The following is a 19,234-nucleotide window of genomic DNA, read 5'->3' as shown; positions in this document are numbered from 1 at the left end:
CAGCCAGCATGCTCGCACTGCAGCCAACACCTCAAGGCTACGCTGCATGGCCATTACCCTGGCAGTCAGAGCTTTTTGTGAGATACTCTCTGGTACCACATACTCAGATGGAACTACTAAACATGGAAATAATAGAAGAAAAGTATTGAACAAATAAATTAAGCAGTGCTTTAATTTTATTTGTGTATATATGTCTGTCAGTGTGAGCATGTGCCATTTGAGTATGGGTGCCATTTGAGGCCAGAAGAGGTCATCCAGTCCCCTGTGGTTGGCCAAAGTGATACCTAGAAACTGAACTTGGGTCCTCAGGAAGAGCAGGAATCACTCTTAACCCCTGATCCATCTCCAGTCCCAGCGCTCTGTCATGGTGGGTTGTTCTGTGTAGACATACCTCAGTTAAACAATATGTGAGCACTACAGAATGGAGACAGACTCCAGTCTGCAGATGTCAGTGGGGCACAGGTGAGTGCTCACTGGCGTACCAGGCCCTCTGTAGGCATGCACAAGCTCAGAGAACTCCTGAACTGGGCTGAGATAGTCACGGAAGCTTTTCTATGCAGGAGGAAGTCTGAACTGAGATCTGTAAAGTAAGAGATGGAAGTGAAGAAGACAGTGAACAGTAGTCATCCAAGGAAAGGGGGGAATGCCAGAAGGCCGGGGGAGAGTCGGAGAGTGAGGAAGACATAAAAGGCATATCTTCAGCATGGACTTCAGGACACTGGGTACCGAGAAAGCAGAGAGATGCACGGGTGCAAGCAGCTCCAGAAAGGCCGTGCATGTTAACCTGGGCACCTGGCACCTCACCCCACAGTCCCTGGGGAAAGATGCCACTGAAGGGGGCGCTGTGATGAGGTTTTCATTTTAGGACACTCCCTTGAAGACAGTCTAGAGGGTCAATCTAAAGACCCCAGTCTCAGCCTCTGACTGAGAGCTGAGTGCACAGTAAGGATTACCACTGGTATGTAGACTAAGGGGCTGGGGAGCAGGTAGAAGTAAGATGTACATTACTTAGGCGTCCTGACTTGAGGTGGTCATTAATATTGCAGTAGAACTAAGCAATAGATAGAGATAGGAGTCTAGAACTCAGGGGATGTATACCAAGGCACAGAGATGGAAACCTATGACCCTGGGTGGCATGTGTAGTCATCCAGGTGGAGAGAGGGATGGCACAATGAAGATAAGGCAAGGTGCCAGACAGCCAAACTCCAGGAGCTCTTAAGGAATCCCAGAGAGGGGGCCGGGACAATAAAATACCAGCAGATGGTAGAGATTAGGAAGAAACAGCCACACACACACTTAAAGGTGAACCGGTTATCACAGAAGCCAGTGTGTGTGTGTGTGTGTGTGTGTGTGTGTGTGTGTGTGTGTGTGTGTAGAGTAGTTTGAAAAAAAGAGTAAAAAACCTGGTGTAGTGGTATTTTCTTTAATCCCAGCTCTTGGGAGTCCAGGGTGGGAAGATTTCAAGTTCAGGGTTAGCCTAGGCTACACAAGGAGACTCTGTATCAAAAAAATAAAAGTTTAAGCAGTGTTTCTTTTTAAAAAGGAAGGAATTGAAAATGCTGTCATATGTCACAAAAAAATCAAGATAAGTACTAAACGCCAGTGAAATTTAGTAGAAATCATAAGAGACCATGGTGAGAGCAATTCCCTTGTTTATGAGGCCAGGACCCGAACTGAAGCAGGTTGAAGGGTAAAGGAGGAATAAGGACAAGAGGATGACTGGACCGTCCTAGACATGCTTGGGTGAAGGGAGAGTGACGAATAGGGGGAGTGGTGTCTAGTGGAGTCCCAGGCTGAGGAGAGATTAGCTTTTGCTTTATTTGGATGAAGACACTGAGTATATGTCTGTGTGTGAAGAGCCAGTTCAAAGGAACTGTAAGATGAGATCCATAGAGTGAGTTGGATGAGGCCAGAGCCCAGAGCAAGAAATGGGTGTTAGCCAAGATGGGTGCCTGTGGGACTTGTAAGGTGGGGAGGGAGAAGAATGTAACAAGTGTAGCTGTGCTCTCATTCTGTGGCCATGGGGAGGAAGACTCGTCAGGTTCAAAGTGCTGTGTGGAATTGGAGACGGACTTTTACGGATGAATGCTAAGTTCATTAAAATCCAGTTCAAGTTAGACACAGCTATGATAATAGAAAAGCCGTAGCTCAGTGTGATTACCTGATTGTAAGGACAGAGAAGGTAGCTGAGTAAGTGGCCTTGAGCAGGGTTTTTAAGGTGAATTGCAAAAGGATGAGAAGCTGGATTTTAGTGAAAGATAATTGAGTGGACAGATGAGGTTTAATGTTAATGTTCTTGCACCAGGGGCAGGAGTACTTACAGCAGCTCACCCGAACAGCTCTTATACAGGACCCCTACATGTGCGGATGACCCTACTGTCTGTCTACACTCCAACTGCACTGTTTCCTCCTGATGGCCACCCTTAGTCTAAGATGTGCATACACCTACAGTGCTGTTCATTTCCAAGAAAACAGGCTCAGGGAGCCATTTGAGCAAGGAAATCTGTGCTGCTAGATACCTGGAACATGGCATGGCAGTGGCAGTTCTGCGCGAGCGCTTCCCACTCAACCTCTTGAGCTAACTGTAGATACAGAAAGGCCAGAGTGGGGCCTGGAAAGCACTGCAAACGGAGAAGCCAGGCGGGCTGAGGAAGTGCAGGGGTGCACAGAGTGAGGTGTAAGGGATACGGTGGAGCATCACAGAACTCAGAAGTGGGAAGATAGGAGGTTGTGGTAAAGAGCAGAGTGCTCTTATCATCTGAGAGCGTCTCTGAGTAGTGGTGAGAATAACGCACGTGAGCAGTCTTAGGGTAAGGTAGATCACAAAGATGAAACTGAAGCCCATCCGCCTCCCTGAAACTCTCTCCAGCATGGCCACAAAGCTTAAGATGTGGAAGACAGGAGGCTCAGAGGTTAAGACTGTGTGCTGCCCTTCCAGAGGACATGGTGAGTCACAAGGTCTACAGCTCCAGCTCCATAGATCCAGCACCTCCTTCTGGTTTATGCTGGCAGTGTGCGCATGTGATACACATGCAGGCATAAGATAAGGATGAGCAAAGTCTTTCTTAGAATAAACCTTTTTAGGGTGGGGGGTAAGAGACTGTGATCTAGTCTTGGAGCAGAGGCTGGGGGATGACAGTAACAGAGAGCTGGTGAGGGACAGAGCAGGAAAGCAGCAGCCTGGGAGGATCAGGAGGATGACCGGGAAGCCGCCTCCAAGGTCTAAAAAAAGTGGACCTTGTCGAGGACTGGTTGCATAAAAAACTTGAGAGAATGAGTCACTTCATTGGTGGGTGGAACAACCCAGTCCTCAGGAATCCAGGTGTGCTTGTCACCTCTCTGTCACTATGACAAAACAGCGAGACTCACAGGATCAAAGGAGGGAAGCTCAGTTTTGGTTCACAGGTTCGGAAGTTTCGGTCCCTGTTGTTGACCTGTTACCTTGGCCTCTCATAGCACAAGCACATGATAGTTGGTGTGTGGCCGGGGAAGACTGTCTACCTCAGGGAGGCTGGGAGCAGAGAGAGTCAAGGGGCTGAAGGGCACACTCCTGTACGGATCACTTCTTGTGCTACTAGGATTAACACCTGACAGAGGCAGGTAAAGAAGGAAGGATTTATTTGGCTCACAGTCCTAGGTGGAGGATCCATCACAGCAGCAGGAGGGGAGTGGCTGGCCACACTGCGTCTATACTCAAGAAGCAGAGTGGTTAATGCTGGTCCTCATCTTGCTTTCTCCTTCATATGCAGACTGGGACCCCAGCCATGGAATGGTACCTCCTGTATTTAGTGTGGGTCGCCTCACCACAGTCGATTTAACCTAATATTCTCAGACATGCTGTGAGGTTGTAGAACTTGTCAACGTGACAGTTGGTGTTAACCATCACATCTATCTACTCACCTCCCTCCCCTGGGGCTGTCTCCTGAAGGCTCCCAACTCCCCAGCAGCACTAGAGACTAGGCCTTCAGTTTGGGGCAACATTTAAGACTCATGTGACAGCCTGGTAAGATGGCACGTGCCTGAATCCCACTTGGGGATTGTAAGGGCCCTTGGAAGACTGATGCAGGAAGATCATGAATTTGATGCTAGCCTGGGCAACATAGCAAGGTCCAGGCTAGCTTGGACCACATAGAGAAACAGTATCTTAAGAAACAAAAAATAAGAGTTAATCTAAATCACAGCAGCCAGTTTCTGTTAGGACACAGTAGGAAAAGAAGTTCTCTGTGGTACAGCTTGGGGAAAGGGAAACTTAGAGAGAGGTTAATCAGTTACGGCATAAATCTCTGGGGTTAGGGACAGAATAGATGGCATGAAGGGACAAGTTGAAGGGCTTGGTGAGATAGCTATGGAAAAAGGAGCTTGCCACCAAGCCTCATGACCTGAGTTTGATTCCTAAAATCCACATGTTGGAAAGAATGAACCAACCTCTACAAGTTACCCCTGACTTCCACATGTACATTGTCAGCTGTAATGCTGCACACCTTCAATCTTAAAAGGCAAGAGGGAAAGATGAGTGGATCTTTGTGAGTTCCAAGCTAGCCTGTTTTTTTTTTTTTTTCAATTAAATCATTGTAAATAATCTTGTAGGAAAAATAAAGCTGTATTTTATAACACCCACATCCATATAATACGTGTTTTCCCACCCTTTCACCAAGAGCTGCTGGTCTGTATTACCTAGTTTTTATACTTTCTGAAAAGGACCCAATTCCTTGAAATGCTTGGCTGCTATTTGTGTTCTGATCATGTTGTCAGTGTCTCCCCCTGTTGTTCCCAGGAAGGACACAAGTCTTCTCTTTGTGCTGTGTTCTTGAAAACAATGTTTGTTCATTCTTATTTCTCAGGACTGTAAAGATTGGGTGGAGGTTTTAACACTGCCTGCCACCTGGAGTGATTCTGGAAATGAGTTCTCCCTTCTTGTCCTTCCAGAGAAAGTACACAGGACCTGATTTGCAGCTGGATTGGAAAGTGTACCCATGGGCTGGCCCAGTCAGGCTGCTGGGGTACCACACACGGGCAGTTAGCATTTCAGGACTGAGGCCGACTAGACTGGGCTGTCCATGGGACCTGCCTGCAGGGCAGACATGCAGTCAGTACCGTCCTGTGTGATAGCCACCCACCACAAGTGGCTGTTCAACATTTGAAATGTGCTTGGTACAGCCGAGGCTCTGAACTGTTCCTTGTATTTTATTCGCCATTTAAATAGCAGACTGTGCCTTCCGTGTTGGACAGCAGGGGTATAGTGGAAGGTGTGCTGGGGGCTGCAGGCTTTGTGGAGGAAGTGGGTTGAGTAGGAACAGATGAACCTTGGGGGGTGAAGGGCTGGGCTGTATCTAGAACTGGTAAAATCAAAACTAAAGGAGCCTAGGGCCTGTAATCCATCAACTTCGAAAGCTGAGGCAGGAGAACTGCACATTTAAAGTTAGTCTGGGGTGCAGTGAAAACCTGTCTTTAAAACAAATGAATTAAAATAAATATAAAGCATCTTATGCTGTAGAAGGAGCCTAGGGTTGAGCTATGACCCAGTGAGCTGGAGAGACAGTCTAGTCAGAGCAATGGGTGAGCAAGAGAATCAGGACTAGAGGGGATGTTTCTGAAAAAAATAGCCAGACCAGAAATACATAAAACAAACATGAATAGCTTTCCAGAATGTGGAGGGAGATGACTGAGTGCAAACCTTAGCCTGAGTCTACAGAGACGCATTTGGCAAAAACTAGAAATATTTTCCAAGTTTTTCATAGAACGGGGTCCATTTTCAAGGTGCATACATGCCATGTAATACAATCCAGGAACATGTTAGGGGCATGTATGTCATAGGGATGTGGGTATTGGGGCATTGTACATGGGCTTTCCATGTGGCCCTAGCACCATTTAAACATTTTCCTGCATAAACGTTTTCATCAAGATGAAGGGAGATGGTATAGCTGTTGTTCCCTGGCTTTATCAGTTCCGGATCATTTTACATGTATGATGAGCACCGTGTGAGGTGGGGACTTGTTAGGAACATGTGAAGTAATGAAATATTTGAGAAAAATCCCAGTGTGGTTTGCACTACAAGACAACTCTACAGTAACTGAGCAGGTTGACGATAGAAACTTCAGTGTCTAAAGTGAATGCTCAAGTGAAAGGTGACAGAAGCTAAGATCTGGGGAAATATGGTAGCCAAAGAAGCCTTGGTAGAAGGAAGAGAAGAGGAGGGCCTTCAACACACTTCAGAGGCTGATGAATCCAGCGCAACAGGATGCTTGCAATTAGTAACCAGAAGAACTGTGGCATGCTCACGTGTCTTAGCAAAAATGCGACCTGGTGACCCCTGTCCATGTCTGTCCGTCTTCCCTCCTCTGCCTGAGTACCTCCTTAGTTTTATGGACAAAGGGCATCTTACCCTCAGACATACACCTTCTTGTCCACCACCCTGAGGTACCTTGTGATTTCCTTGTTAGAAGTTTCACACAATTTTTTAATGTTCCGTGAAGAAAAAGAGACAACAGAGGAGGACAGGAGAGATGAAGAGCCTGGACTTCTGCTGAGGAAAAAAGACTTGTTTTAAGTTAGACAGTTAGGCTTCTGATTTGTCTAGAGTATGGCTTTCAAACAACTGCACTTAGTAACTCCCATAGAGCAATGCAGGCTCATGCTGTGCCTCCCGCTCTCAACTTTCATAGGTCTCAGGGGCAGAGCTCAAAAGTTCTCTCTAGATTCTCAAAAGAACAGATTCCAGGATGACACAAGGTAGTATATTGTTTCCTACCTAGGAGCGTCTCTCAAAGGCCGCAGAGGAAATAATATTCTGGCATCCAAAACATTGGAAGAGTTTGAAAATGTCATGTAAGGAAAGAAGATGGATACAAAATGAAGGCAAGACAGGAGAAGCCGAGATGATTCCAAAAGAAAATAGTCAGATGTTTACAAGTATTAGGAAACTACCCATCTCTGTTGCCTTCCTCTAGTGACAAGAATTATAAATCCTGAAAGATATTAAGATGAAATCGAAGGTAAGAAAAGGAATACCTGACTTAGTCAGGGTTTCTATTCCTGCAGAAACATCATGACTAAGAAGCAAGTTGGGGAGGAAAGGGTTTATTCAGCTTATACTTTCACGTTGCTGTTCATCACTAAAGGAAGTCAGGACTGGAACTCAAGCAGGTCAGGAAGCGGGAGCTGATGCAGAGGCCATGTAGGGATGTTATTTACTGGCTTGCTTCCACTGGCTTGCTCAGTTTGCTTTCTTATAGAACCCAAGTCTACCAGCCCAGAGGTGGCACCACCCACAAGGGGCCCTCCCCCTTGATCACTAATTAAGAAAATGCCCCACAGCTGGATCTCATGGAGGCATTTCCTCAACTGAAGCTCCTTTCTCTGTGATAACTCCAGCTGTGTCAAGTTGGCACAAAACCAGCCAGTACACTGACCAGCAAGATGGTTCAACAGGTTAAAGCCCTTGCTAAGAACAAGCCTGACCAAGTTCAATCCCTGGAGTCGGTGTAAAAGTCTGGATGCAGGAGTGTACATCCGTAATCCCAGTGCTTCTGTGGAGAGATCAGACACAGGGCAGGGAGACTCAGCTGGGAGCATGCAGGCTGCCCAGCCTGGAGTGCACAGCTACAGCAATAGAATCAAGAAAGACCTTGTCTCAACAAGAAGGGAAGCAAGAACCAACTCTGGAAAGTTGTCCTCTGACTTTCATGTGTGTGCCATGGCACTCAGGAGCCTGTACACATGCACTAAGGAAATAAATATTTTAAAGGAATATTAAAGTAAGATGCTTAATGTCTTCTTGGCTGTAGCATCCTGATTTCTTCCTTTCTAGTCCCGAGTTCGGGGAAAAACATGTTATTGAGCAAGTAGCTTTCATTAATCGCAGTGGGGACCATGCAAAGTTATGTCCCTTTGGCCTGATGACAGCAGCATTGCCAGTCTCAGTTAAGCATCAGGAACTAAGTGAGCACCAGGGAGGGTTTCCAGAGGGAAATGTCTAATGTCATTTTATTTTAACACTCTTTAGCAATAATGAAGACTTATTCAGAGCTATCGCTTTCTTCTCGGAATAGAAGTAGAGCAGAAGTTCTGTATTTCAGACAGCACTCTTCCATTTGGTATTCATGTACCCAGCAATACCAAGGCCAGGCTTTCAGTTGTGCAAGGACCTCAGCAGAAACACTGTCATGATCATGGCTACTTCCTTCTCAAAGTCCTCTGCTCTGTAGCACTGAGGGGTGACAGGGATCGTTACTTTAGAAAGATAAAGGCCACATCAAATAACGTATTTGGACACAACAGGAAACACGTAAGAGTCCCTCATCCTATCAGTCACTCCATATACCCTGACCTCTACAGGACTATGAGTTCTGCTGCTGCTGCTGCTCCTCTTCCTCCTTCCTCTTCCTCTTTCTCCTTCTCCCTTCTTTTTTTCCATTTGTTTTCCTTTACCAGTTAAAATTCTATATGAAACCCAGAAATGTAAAACTGGACTTAAACAATAGAACAGATTTATTGACTCACGTAACTGGAAAGTCTGGCTCTGGGTCAGGCTTCAGAGTGAGTTGATCTAGGAGCTAGCTCAATGAGATCATTAAATATTTAGTTTCTTCCTTTATTCTTCCACTCAGGGTTTATTTCATTGCACACCACATCCCACTCTTTCTCATAGGATGGCTGCCAGCTACAGTCGGGGCACAGACACCCTCAGCTTTGGGGAGGGCTAAGAATGGGACCATTCTCTCCCACAGCAGTCCAAGTGTGTGTTCCCGGGTTGGTGCCGTTTACCTTAAAACAACTTGGACTGTGGGTGTGGGATGCACTGGGAGGAAATATTTGCCAAGCTTTTCCGAGTGTCGGTGAATTTCAGGAGGTATACAAATCATGTAATGCTATAAGAAATACTATAAGAAAAGAAGAAAAATTGTGTGTGGCTAGGAGCTAGCTGAATGGCAGGAAGCCCACGCACATCTGAGCCACTGCTGTGTTAATGTTTCCAATGCATGTGACCAGCTTTATCATGGTCAGCTGCAGCGCTTCCTTTCTTCTCTGCTCTCTACTGAAATTCGCCTGACCACGAAGAAAATACTCCCTCTAGGCCCGTCCCCCTTTCCACACCCTATACTACAAAGTAAGCGAGAGCTCAGCTGTCTCTGCTCCCTGCCTGCCAGGTTGGCCTGCAGGACCACTCCAGACCGATGTCTCCACTGTTGTCTGAACTCCTGCAGAGCACGCGCACATGGCCTTGGGTTGATCACCAGAGCAAAGAAAGCAACTCTTTGAGGCTCCCAATGCGGCTTTAGCATTCTGAGGCCTGAATTTGCTATCTTCTTCCAACTCCTCTCCATATTTAAAGACTTGTTTCTGCTCCCAGGCCCAGCCAACAAGTGGCTGACTCCAGTGTTCACATAGACAGTCTATCCAAACTAGACTCCATTATTTCTGCTCTTCAGATTTCTTACTTGAGCCAAACATTTAAGGGTTCACTTTTTTCTTAGAAGTTTTCTCTTATTTGTCTGTCTGTCTGTCTGCCTGTCTGTGTCTCTGTGTGTGTGTGTACATACGGTGCCTTCAGAGGCTAGGGACCAAAGGTTTGGACTCCCTTGGAGCTGGAGTTACAGGCAGTTGTGGGCTACTTGGATTCTCTAGAAGAGCAGTAAGTGCTCTTAACTGCTGGGCCATCTCTTCTGCCCCAGCCACAGGTCAAACGTGTAGTGTGTTCACGGTCACAGCACTGCCCTCTGCCTGTACCTTTAATTGTGCAGAGACTGGAGCCTCATTGCTCTTAAACTGCTCGATCCATGTTTTATATCCCATCCCCCCGAAGCTATGGGAAGATTGTCTTCTGTTATCTTCTATGTTTTAATTGAATGGACATTTTGATTCTAGGTAAAACCATAAAAAGATTTGGTTTTGGAACATCAGTGCAGTTCTCCATGTCTTTTGCTCTGGCACAGGCCTTTTGGGTTATTTCTTGAGATTTCTCATCCTTCTCTTGCATGTTACTATAAACCGTTTCTTTTTTTTTTTCTGGTTTATTGCTTTTTATTAGTTGTTTTTTTTAAAGTATGTGTATATTGGTGTGTCTGAGATGGAGGGCTGTACCTGTGTACAGTATCCACAGAATCCAGAGGATGTTATAAGCAGTCGGGATCGCCCAACATCAGTACCAACATTGAGCTTCTTCAAGAGCCATAGGTGTGCTTAGCTGCGGAACCCAAACTGCATCTTTGATTTCCAGTGTTAGTTTTTGAAGGATTGAAACATACATTTTGTGACATACTAAGTAATATGAGTTAAGAAGCCTTCTTAACTTTTACATATTTTAGCCAGTTTTTTACATTGGCCAGGTTTTTATTGGTGTTTCAGTAACGGCTGTTTTTAAGTGTTTTTAAAATATTTTCTTTATCTCAGAAAAAAATCAAATTATTTAAATCCATTTAAATAGATAAATATTTAAATTATACCTTAATACATATGGGCAGGTTTTTTATTCTTATTTTATTCTGTTCTTTTATTTTATTCTTATTATACTGATAACAAAAGAAGGAAACATATACCAGAGAAAACAGAGTGCTAGTCTTGAGTGAGCCTCAGCCAGTTTCACATCAGAAGTGTTGTGGAGAGGAGGTGAGGTCAGTGTGGATCTCTCCTGCCCACAGGGGTATCTGTTGTGTTTGGCCCTTTGGCCTTTGGCTCCCCTCACTTCCTTAGCCACGTTCCTCTCACACGTTCCTCCTTCAGCCTTACAGCCTCTCGCTCCTGCTCAGGGCTCTGGCCAGTGCCGAGCACTGCACTCACTCCTTTAGCCTCACCGAGACTCTTGCTGTCTGCATGGTTGACTCTGGTGCACACTCACTTTCTGTCCACTGCTCTCTTTCATAGCTCCTCTCAATCCTGGCCTCTCTGACTATGTGACTCAGTCCATACCTCTTGGGTCAGCTCAGCCATCCTGTAAGTGCAGCCACCTTTAAGATCAGTGACTTCTGCTTGCATGCATGTGCACATGTAGAGTTCATAATTCACCTTCTCGTTCTTCTCCTGCAACTCTGCTGTGTTCTCTCTGAAACCTGAGCATTACCCTGAGTCTTTGCCCCCTGCTACCTCCACACCAAGGCATATTGTCTCTACTTCTGCAACTTCCTATCACTGCAGTTCTCCCATTTTCTAAGTCTGTAATCTCCTAGTCATTGGGAGAAATAGGAGCATTCTCTAAGACATACAAGCTTATCAGGTCTCACCCAGTGAAACCCTGTCAGTGCTCCCTTGAGTAAGTTTGAGAGCAGCCGCTGGGTAGTGGTCAGTGATAGCGCAGTCACCTTGCATGCATGTGGCCTCAGTTCCAATCTCTAGCATTGCAGAAAAGACAAAAGCAACTGAACAGACCAGCCTCAGACAGCCACAGATCAAGGCTGTGTGTCTCGCATGAGTCCCAAGACTTCACATTGGCCGCTTCCTCTTTATACTTCAACCTTCTCGGTCACATGCGCTTTGCCTTCTGATAGTCTGACTAGGACCCAGTGCTTCTAGGACACTGACCTTTCCCACTCTCCACTGTGGAGTCTTCCAGAGTTCCCTCTGCCCTCCGTGCTCTATCTTAGTGCCCATCACAAAGCAGTCTGCTTACTTTATCCCTGTGGCTTCTCTTCCTTACTAGAACATCAGGAGCCTGGTCAGACTGCTATTTTACCCTCAGGGCCCCTCACAGAGCTGCACACAAGTACTGTGTCTCGTGTGGGCAAATGACCTTAAACATTTGAGTTAGCCTCCGAGCCTCAGTCACCTCACTGATTAACAGGGAGAACTACTCCCTGAGGCTAGTTCTGGATCCTCTGAGGTAAGAGAAATTAACCTGAGCATAATGGCTAGGAGTGGGGTTCTAGGTCCATGCTGCCTGATTTCTAATGCCAGCTCTCGCTGTGTGACTAGCTGTGCCACACAGGTTACACCATGATTACTTGGTGAGCCTTAGTGTCTTCATCAGTACATGAGAATGACCACAGAATATGTCTTTGACGGACTGCTCAGTGTCTGAAATTCACCATATGGAAAACATTTTGACCAGTGCCTAAACATTGTCTATGCAACTGTTGTCTAGTAAATATGACATTTTTTATTTCTAAGCTATAAAATTGGGGCAAGGTTTGAAGTTGGGAGAGGAGAGAGAGGTACTCATACAGCCAAGTGTCCGCATATTTTAGTTGGAATATCTAAAGAAATAAGGACTGGTCTCCTTACTGACAGTTTTTCTTTTATCACAATGTGATATCTCTAGCAGAGACAAATTACTATTTTTATTTATATAAAATTACGAGGGAGATTGATATTTAACATGAAAAGAGAATATTTGTAATGTTTTTTAGTAAAACCTACATTTTTTAAATAAACGTACTCTTAGAAACTAGAACATGAAAGATTAATTTTTAAAGAATAATTGTCTTGTATCAGACAGCTAACTTTCTTCTGTATGATTTCATATATTCAAGTCCACATTTGAATAGTAAAAATTCCACTAAAACTATAATTATGCAAGAAAATAAGAAATACTAAGTAGTATGTTCACTCATTTTTTTTTCCTTTGGGAAAGGGTTGTTGTTTCCTTTTGAAATGTTCTTACTTGGTGTCAGATGGCGTTATATGTTTACATTCTAGCTTCCAGCTGACAGAATTTCTATTCTTTTTTTCCAATTCTTTTCAGAGCTGGTGGTTCCAGGATTCGGCTGAGGATGACGTTGGGAAGGGCTGTGGCATCCCCTCTTCAGGCCATGTCTTCCTACACCGCCACAGGCAGGAATGTTCTCAGATGGGATCTTTCTCCAGAGCAGATCAGGACGAGGACAGAGGAGCTTATAGCACAGACCAAGCAGGTGTACGACACCGTGGGGACAATCGACCTGGAGGAAGTAACTTACGAGAACTGTCTGCAGGCGCTGGCTGACATAGAAGTGAAGTACATAGGTGGGTGCAGACGGGAGCACCTCAGTATTTCGTGTGGTGGAATCTACAACCATTTTACCCTTCTTGTCTGAACAGTCAGTTTTCCAGTTTTACAAGAAATTGACTCTTCCACAAGGCTGATTATAGCTTAGAATTAAATTACTTAAGATCCGTGAGCCTCATCAGGTACGGTGCGGCGTGTACTCCCCTCCCATGCTTTCTGTACTCTTGCCCAGCAACTCTGCATCTAAAAATTCACTACAACGAAATAAGAAAGGCTAGATTATTACATAAACTAGTGTATAAATGGGTTACTATTTTCATATCCAAGACTCAGAAACCAGCCTTAAATGTCAGTTGATAGAGAATCACATTATTGTATAACTGGAGACATGGTTTGGTAGGTAGATAAATGATCACACATCCATCTTTTGTAACTCCATGTAACCATTGAAAGCATAGTTTTAAAAATTATACAGCAGCCTAGAAGAAAAGCATACAGAAGGAACCTGTGATCCCAGCATTTGGGCGACTGAGGCAGAAGGATTGCTGAGAGTGTAAGGCCAACTATTGTTATGTAGTAACTACAAGGCTAGGTGGGACTACAACCAAGACCTCATCTAAAAACCAACAGCAGCACATGCAGAAGGAAAACTGAAAGAAAGTATTCATGATGTTATTCTATAAAGCAGAGCCACAGTTATATGCATGGATGCAGAGACATTTCCCCTGGGGAGCTGGCTCAGATAAGAGTGGACAGTTGTAAATCTAACTGTTGTAAATCTTCCCTGCTGTACTTAGGAAGGCACTCTACTAGAGAGCTCTGCCTTGCATATTGTTCGAGTCAGGCCCATAACTGATTGGATGAAGCTACTTGCCCACGGAGGCCAATAGACTCCAGGTTCACCAACTTCAGTGTTGGTGTCATCTAAGATGAGTTGGCCCAAGTCAACTCTTAAAGCCACTCACCACAATGGTTAGCGTCTTGGGTAGTGAATTGTTTACAGTTGGTTTTTCTTTATTCATTTCCCATCTTTGTATAATTTAAGCACATCTTAGACTTGCACAAGTAGAGACTCACCCTGGTCACCTCTAAGAATGGGGCATATTTCTATAGGATAATCGTGACTAAACAACCTTAGTTGTGTATCCAGGCTACACTTTAAAATTTTACAAATGTTTTTTAAAAAGCTGCAAAGTAGATATCAGAAACATTTCTCTCTATGTTCTAGAAATTGAAAGGCTGTCTAAAACCAGCATGGCTGTCCTTGTGGCTGATCTTCTGCTCTTCCCCCTGCCAGCCCCCAGTCACCCAGGATTTGCTGCCCTGCTGGCACTGGCATAAGGATGTGGTGTTTCTCCTCCCTCTGTGTCTGCTTCCATGTCAGTTCCTACTACCAACTTCCTCTCTCTGATCAGTGGCTACTGCATCTTCTAAGGCCTAACTGTAATCTCCTGAGTGAAGGGTTCGCTTTTCCTTCTGTCAGTCCTAGGGACAGCAGGCTTTTCCATCAGTGCAGGTTTGTTCTTGGTTCCGGCTCTCTTTTCTTCCTCGGTGACTGTCCCTTAGCCAGGCTAGTGCTCCAGCCTACCAATGTGTGTGCCTCACTGGGAAGAGAGAGGACAGTGGGGAGGGGAGAAGGCATGAACTCATGTAAAATGGCTCTTCAGTCCAGGGTCTCCCCAGAAAGGAGTATTTTAAACATATGCAGAAGTTCATGGTATTCAATCTTACTCTCCACAAGTTTATCTTTACAACTTAACCAACAAGCCTCTGAGGGAGCAGATGTCTCAAAGCTAACTCCCTCGTATCTGCCTGATCTGGGGCACCGGCCACAGTAGCTGTGTGGCTGGTGTTTGTCTGTGTCCGGCCTGGGCACAGACAGCATTGTTTATAGCTTGGCAGGGCAAATGAAGTCTGTTTCCAGATTTCTGTCGTAAAGGAAGGAAGGAAATGGTCTGGTGTATTATTGTTGAGGACTGTTTCCAGTTTTAGGCTCCCACACTTTACGTTATTACCCATTTAAGTTCTTGAGAAACTTTAATTGCTTTTTGGTAAGCAGAAATTATAACTGTATTATTACCAATAGCTGTAAAATAGTGCTCTATGAATAAAAAATTTAATCTGTGCCACATTTTCCTTAACTATCAAGTGCAAAATTATATACTAAGTCAAGTGCTAAAGTATAATTACAGAATTTGATTTTTTTAGAAATGTGTATGTGGAGTTGGGAGTATGGCTCAATGGTAGAAACTATGCATCATTTATTCTGCTATTTCTGACAGAAATGTTTTTAGTAGTTTTACTGGTAGCAATGTTTTAAGAGGACCAACATAAGTATTACAGTATTTTAATTGAACTATTTCTTACTCAGTAAAGGATGACCTGTGTCTATTCTGTATTGCTTATGTAACTTTTATTAGTTTATAAAACAGGTAATAGTCTGGTAGTAAGCCCACACATGTATACCAGTTTTCTAAACACCCAGGAGGCTGAAACAGGAGAATCGTAAGTTCAAGGTCAGCCTGGGCTATATGGTGAGACTCTATTCAAGGACAAAATGATATTGGAGATGGTAAATATATTCCTTGTCATGAGTAACTAACCACAGCCATCCCTGAAAGTTAGTTACTGCCAATTCACTAATTTCAGAGATTTGTGCCCAGTTGCAGTATATGAAACCCAACAGCTGGCTTTAACATGCGAAGATTAGAGCAGAGCATTACCGCCATCATTTAACAAGTACAGCCACAGTGTCCAGCTGCTTACTGGATGCATCGAGAATTATTGAGAATGTTTTATGTTCATTTGATGTGTGCACTTTGGGTGGGGTCTGTAATTTAGATTAGACTCTGCAAGGGGTCTGTAGCTGGGGAAATGATTAAGGACATTTTTTTACACAAACCCCTTCCTGCTGCAATGATGGGCTTGTTCTGTAAGGATCCGGTGTCCCAGCTGGGTGCCCTGCTTTCAGACCCTTATTTTCCACAACACACTAGGCCCTTCCTCTTCTACAGCAGTTCCCCACAGCACACCACCCTGTGTCCTAGCCCTTGGGAGTTGCTGCCGCTCATCTCTTGTTCACAACCCATAGGCTTTGCCATCTATTTTTATGCACCAGGTTCCCCCTTCTCAGATCATAAGACACATTGGAACTCCATCTTTATAATTCACAGCTAATCGATTATGCACTGGATGGACTTTGATATGTGCTGAGCACATGGCCTTACTGTTCACAAGGCTGCCAAGTGGAACAGCCAGCTCCCACCCCCAGGACTGCCTCTTGGTAAAAGCTTCAAGAGCCTTTGCAGAACGCACAGAATGAAAACTTTAATGTCAGCATAATAATTCGTCTCCAAGGAGATACTTGGCTTCCTGCCCCTTTGACGGATCCTGTCATATTCATAGTTTTTTTCTTCCCTCCACAGTGGAAAGGACCATGCTGGACTTCCCTCAGCACGTGTCGTCTGACAGAGAAGTGCGGGCTGCAAGCACAGAAGCAGACAAAAGGCTTTCTCGTTTTGATATTGAGATGAGCATGAGAGAAGATGTATTTCAGAGAATTGTTCGTTTACAAGTAAGTAATAGATTACAAGTAACACATCCCTTGGAAAGGAAGAAAAACCACATAACAAGAAGTAGGACCTGGGACGAAGGAGAGAACTCAGCAGGTGTTTTAAAGAGCTCAGCAGGTCTTGCTGCTCCAGCTGAGGGCCCATGTTTGCTTCCCATACCCACATTGAGTGGCTCGCTGCCTTACCTGCAGCTCCAGGGGATCCAAACCCTCTTCTAGCCTCTGTGATCCACCAGCATGCACACACACACAGACGCAAACAAACACGTAAATTATTTAATAAGTAAGAACCTGGGGGTGAGTGTAGGTCATGGTAAAACGCGTGTATGTACAGGTCCTGGGTTTCGGTTCTTAAACCTACCAGTCAAGAATAAGACCACTACTATAGCTTAAACCCAAATTTGAAGCATGCTTTAGATAAATACTGGCCAAGTTGATGAACTCTCTAGACAGGTTTGTCTAGAAAATGTCCCTGAGTCACATTTTGCAGGGACTTAAAAAGGCAAACTCTTAATTCACCCATTTCAAATGAGTTCCAATCAGGGCCAAGTATATATCCTGACATATCTCCTGCCCACATACCTCCCACCCACATGTGATCAAGCACATCCAGTGTAGTTGGGTCAAATAAACTTGTTTAGAGGAGTGAAAACAAATGGCTTGTTAGTTGTCATAAACAGTAGCATTCAGCATTTTGAGAAATGTCTGTCCTTGGGCAAGGGGCTTATAGGTTAGAGGCATTTTTGTTTCATGGATCTCTTAAGCACAGTAATTACACCTTAAATTGTAACTTTGACTCTAACAGGTGCAGTTCATGCTAGAGCAGGCATGTATGTGTGCAGGGCCCTGGGAACTGGTAGAGTTTATGGTGGTTTTGTGTGTGTGTGTGTGTGTGTGTGTGTGTGTGTGTGTGTGTGTGTGTGTATCCAGGGCCCTTTCATACTAAAAGAGGAAAAGGTGAGGTTCTTTGACCAAAAGTAATAAATACGTGAATTTTTCTAGAATTTGTTTTCCATCATTATAGTAGTTGTCATTGTATAGTTATTTCCATAACTGTTTTCTATTGGGTACGTTTGTGTTGAGTTCTTGATTGCATTCCCTTAGAATTATGGGCTGAGTGTAAAGGGTGTACATCCACAAATCTAAGCCTCTTTAAGCCATCACGAACTGTTAGCCCGATGGGAAAACCTCTTTGACTTTTCAAATTATTTCAAGGTTCATAGTAGACCAAATCAGTTAGATACAGATGACATAGAGTTGCTCTCTGAGGCTCTTGTGGTCTGGACAGTAGTATTGATCTTACTGCTCATGTGCCAGCCATTCTACCTATCCTTAAAGTCCCCAGGACTCACAGACATCCGCGTGATGGACGTCCTAGGTGAATTTGCTTTCAATGTTTTGTTTCTAAAGCAACACTGCCTCTTTAGCATGGCAAGTGTGCCTTTCTCCAGATTCTTATTTTCCTGACATTCCCAGCATTCCCATGAATGACTGGAAATCTGCAAAATCAGAAATATAAAAAAACTTTATTTTTATGACAAGTTGAAATAGGTTTTGGTTTTTGTTGTTTTTGTTAACTTGTGTTTAATTTGCAGCTCCTGACAGAGCACAGCACTGTGACTTTGGCTCCTGAGTGTGCCTGTTGTTTAGTTTCTCATGCCAGGTGATCATTTTCACCCTATAGTTGATAATCAGTATGGTTCATCTTTGGCACTATAAAATAACAAATGAAAACAACTCTATGATATTTCTTATTACCTAAATTACCACCTCCTCCCAACCCCTGCCCCACTCCTGGCACCACCGAGATCATATACCCTGGGCCTTCCTGCCAGGCAAGTGCCTTACCCTGAGCTGCATCCCCCACCCCCATCACGAGTAGGTTCTTATTTGGAATAAAGTTTTTCTTACCTTTCGATCTTCTCTGTTTTTTTTCGGATGTTGTCCAGATATGGAGAGTTGTCACATTACATTTTCTTGTCCTACCTTTAAGTTTTATGTTGGGACCCATGTTCCTAAATTTGATTATACCTATGGCATAGACTGGTAACCTACTGACCTGTTTAGTCACCAGTGCAGCGTGGAATCTGTGTGTCTGGTTGTCTAGACTTTACCGTGAGAGGCTTCAGGTTTGGCTCCACAGCTGCCCCCTCCTTCACCTGAGTAGTTACTGTGCTTGGCCATTCCTATGTGAGCACTGTTAGAGTCTCTGCTGTGTGCTGTGGCTGAATCAGAGTCATGAAGGCGAGCTGTTGTGTTTGTGTTTGCTTTGAGACTCATTAGGTAAGTGTAGTTACTTTTAAATACCTTCTAGGACAAAGAGGCAGTGATTTTTTTAAAGCTATAGTTATCACAGTCAGGTGCTTTAAAAATAATAAATATCATTTATCACTGAGGATAAAAGTAGATATATCCCAAATGTTCAGATTTTTTTCTGTAAAGAATATGAGACAGCCATAATGTAACACATAAGACCCAGCTACAAAATTTAAATTTAAATTAATTCAAAGTCAGTGATTTCAGTCAGGCTTTAATAAAATGAAGCTAGTCTTAGAATACTGAATTGTCCAGATACCACCAGTCCAGAAAGTAACCAGATACTGGATGTTATTTATTTAGGCTTGTGTGTATTTTTCTACTTAAATTTAATAAATAGGAATGTGAAATTATGCCGGGCATGGTGGCGCACACCTTTAATCCCAGCACTCGGGAGGCAGAGGCAGGTGGATTTCTGAGTTCGAGGCCAG

At 44.2% G+C, this 19,234-nt stretch overlaps 1 protein-coding gene across 2 annotated transcripts in view; it reads left to right on the top strand.

Annotated features, from left to right (window-relative positions):
• Positions 1-19,234, top strand: part of Nln (neurolysin) — an 87,638-nt gene that overhangs the window by 20,475 nt on the left and 47,929 nt on the right. For both annotated transcript variants that reach the window (XM_029544064.1, XM_021208260.1), the window contains 2 exons: positions 12,674-12,933; positions 16,342-16,490. In XM_029544064.1, the coding sequence (XP_029399924.1) occupies positions 12,702-12,933; positions 16,342-16,490 (381 nt within the window). In that variant the 5' untranslated portion in view covers positions 12,674-12,701. The remainder of the gene's footprint in view (positions 1-12,673; positions 12,934-16,341; positions 16,491-19,234) is intronic.

The sequence above is a fragment of the Mus pahari genome, chromosome 11 (assembly GCF_900095145.1).
Source record: "Mus pahari chromosome 11, PAHARI_EIJ_v1.1, whole genome shotgun sequence".
NCBI lineage: Eukaryota > Metazoa > Chordata > Mammalia > Rodentia > Muridae > Mus > Mus pahari.
The sequence above is the reverse complement of the archived record's forward strand: the minus strand, read 5'-3'. Positions and strand labels throughout refer to the sequence as shown.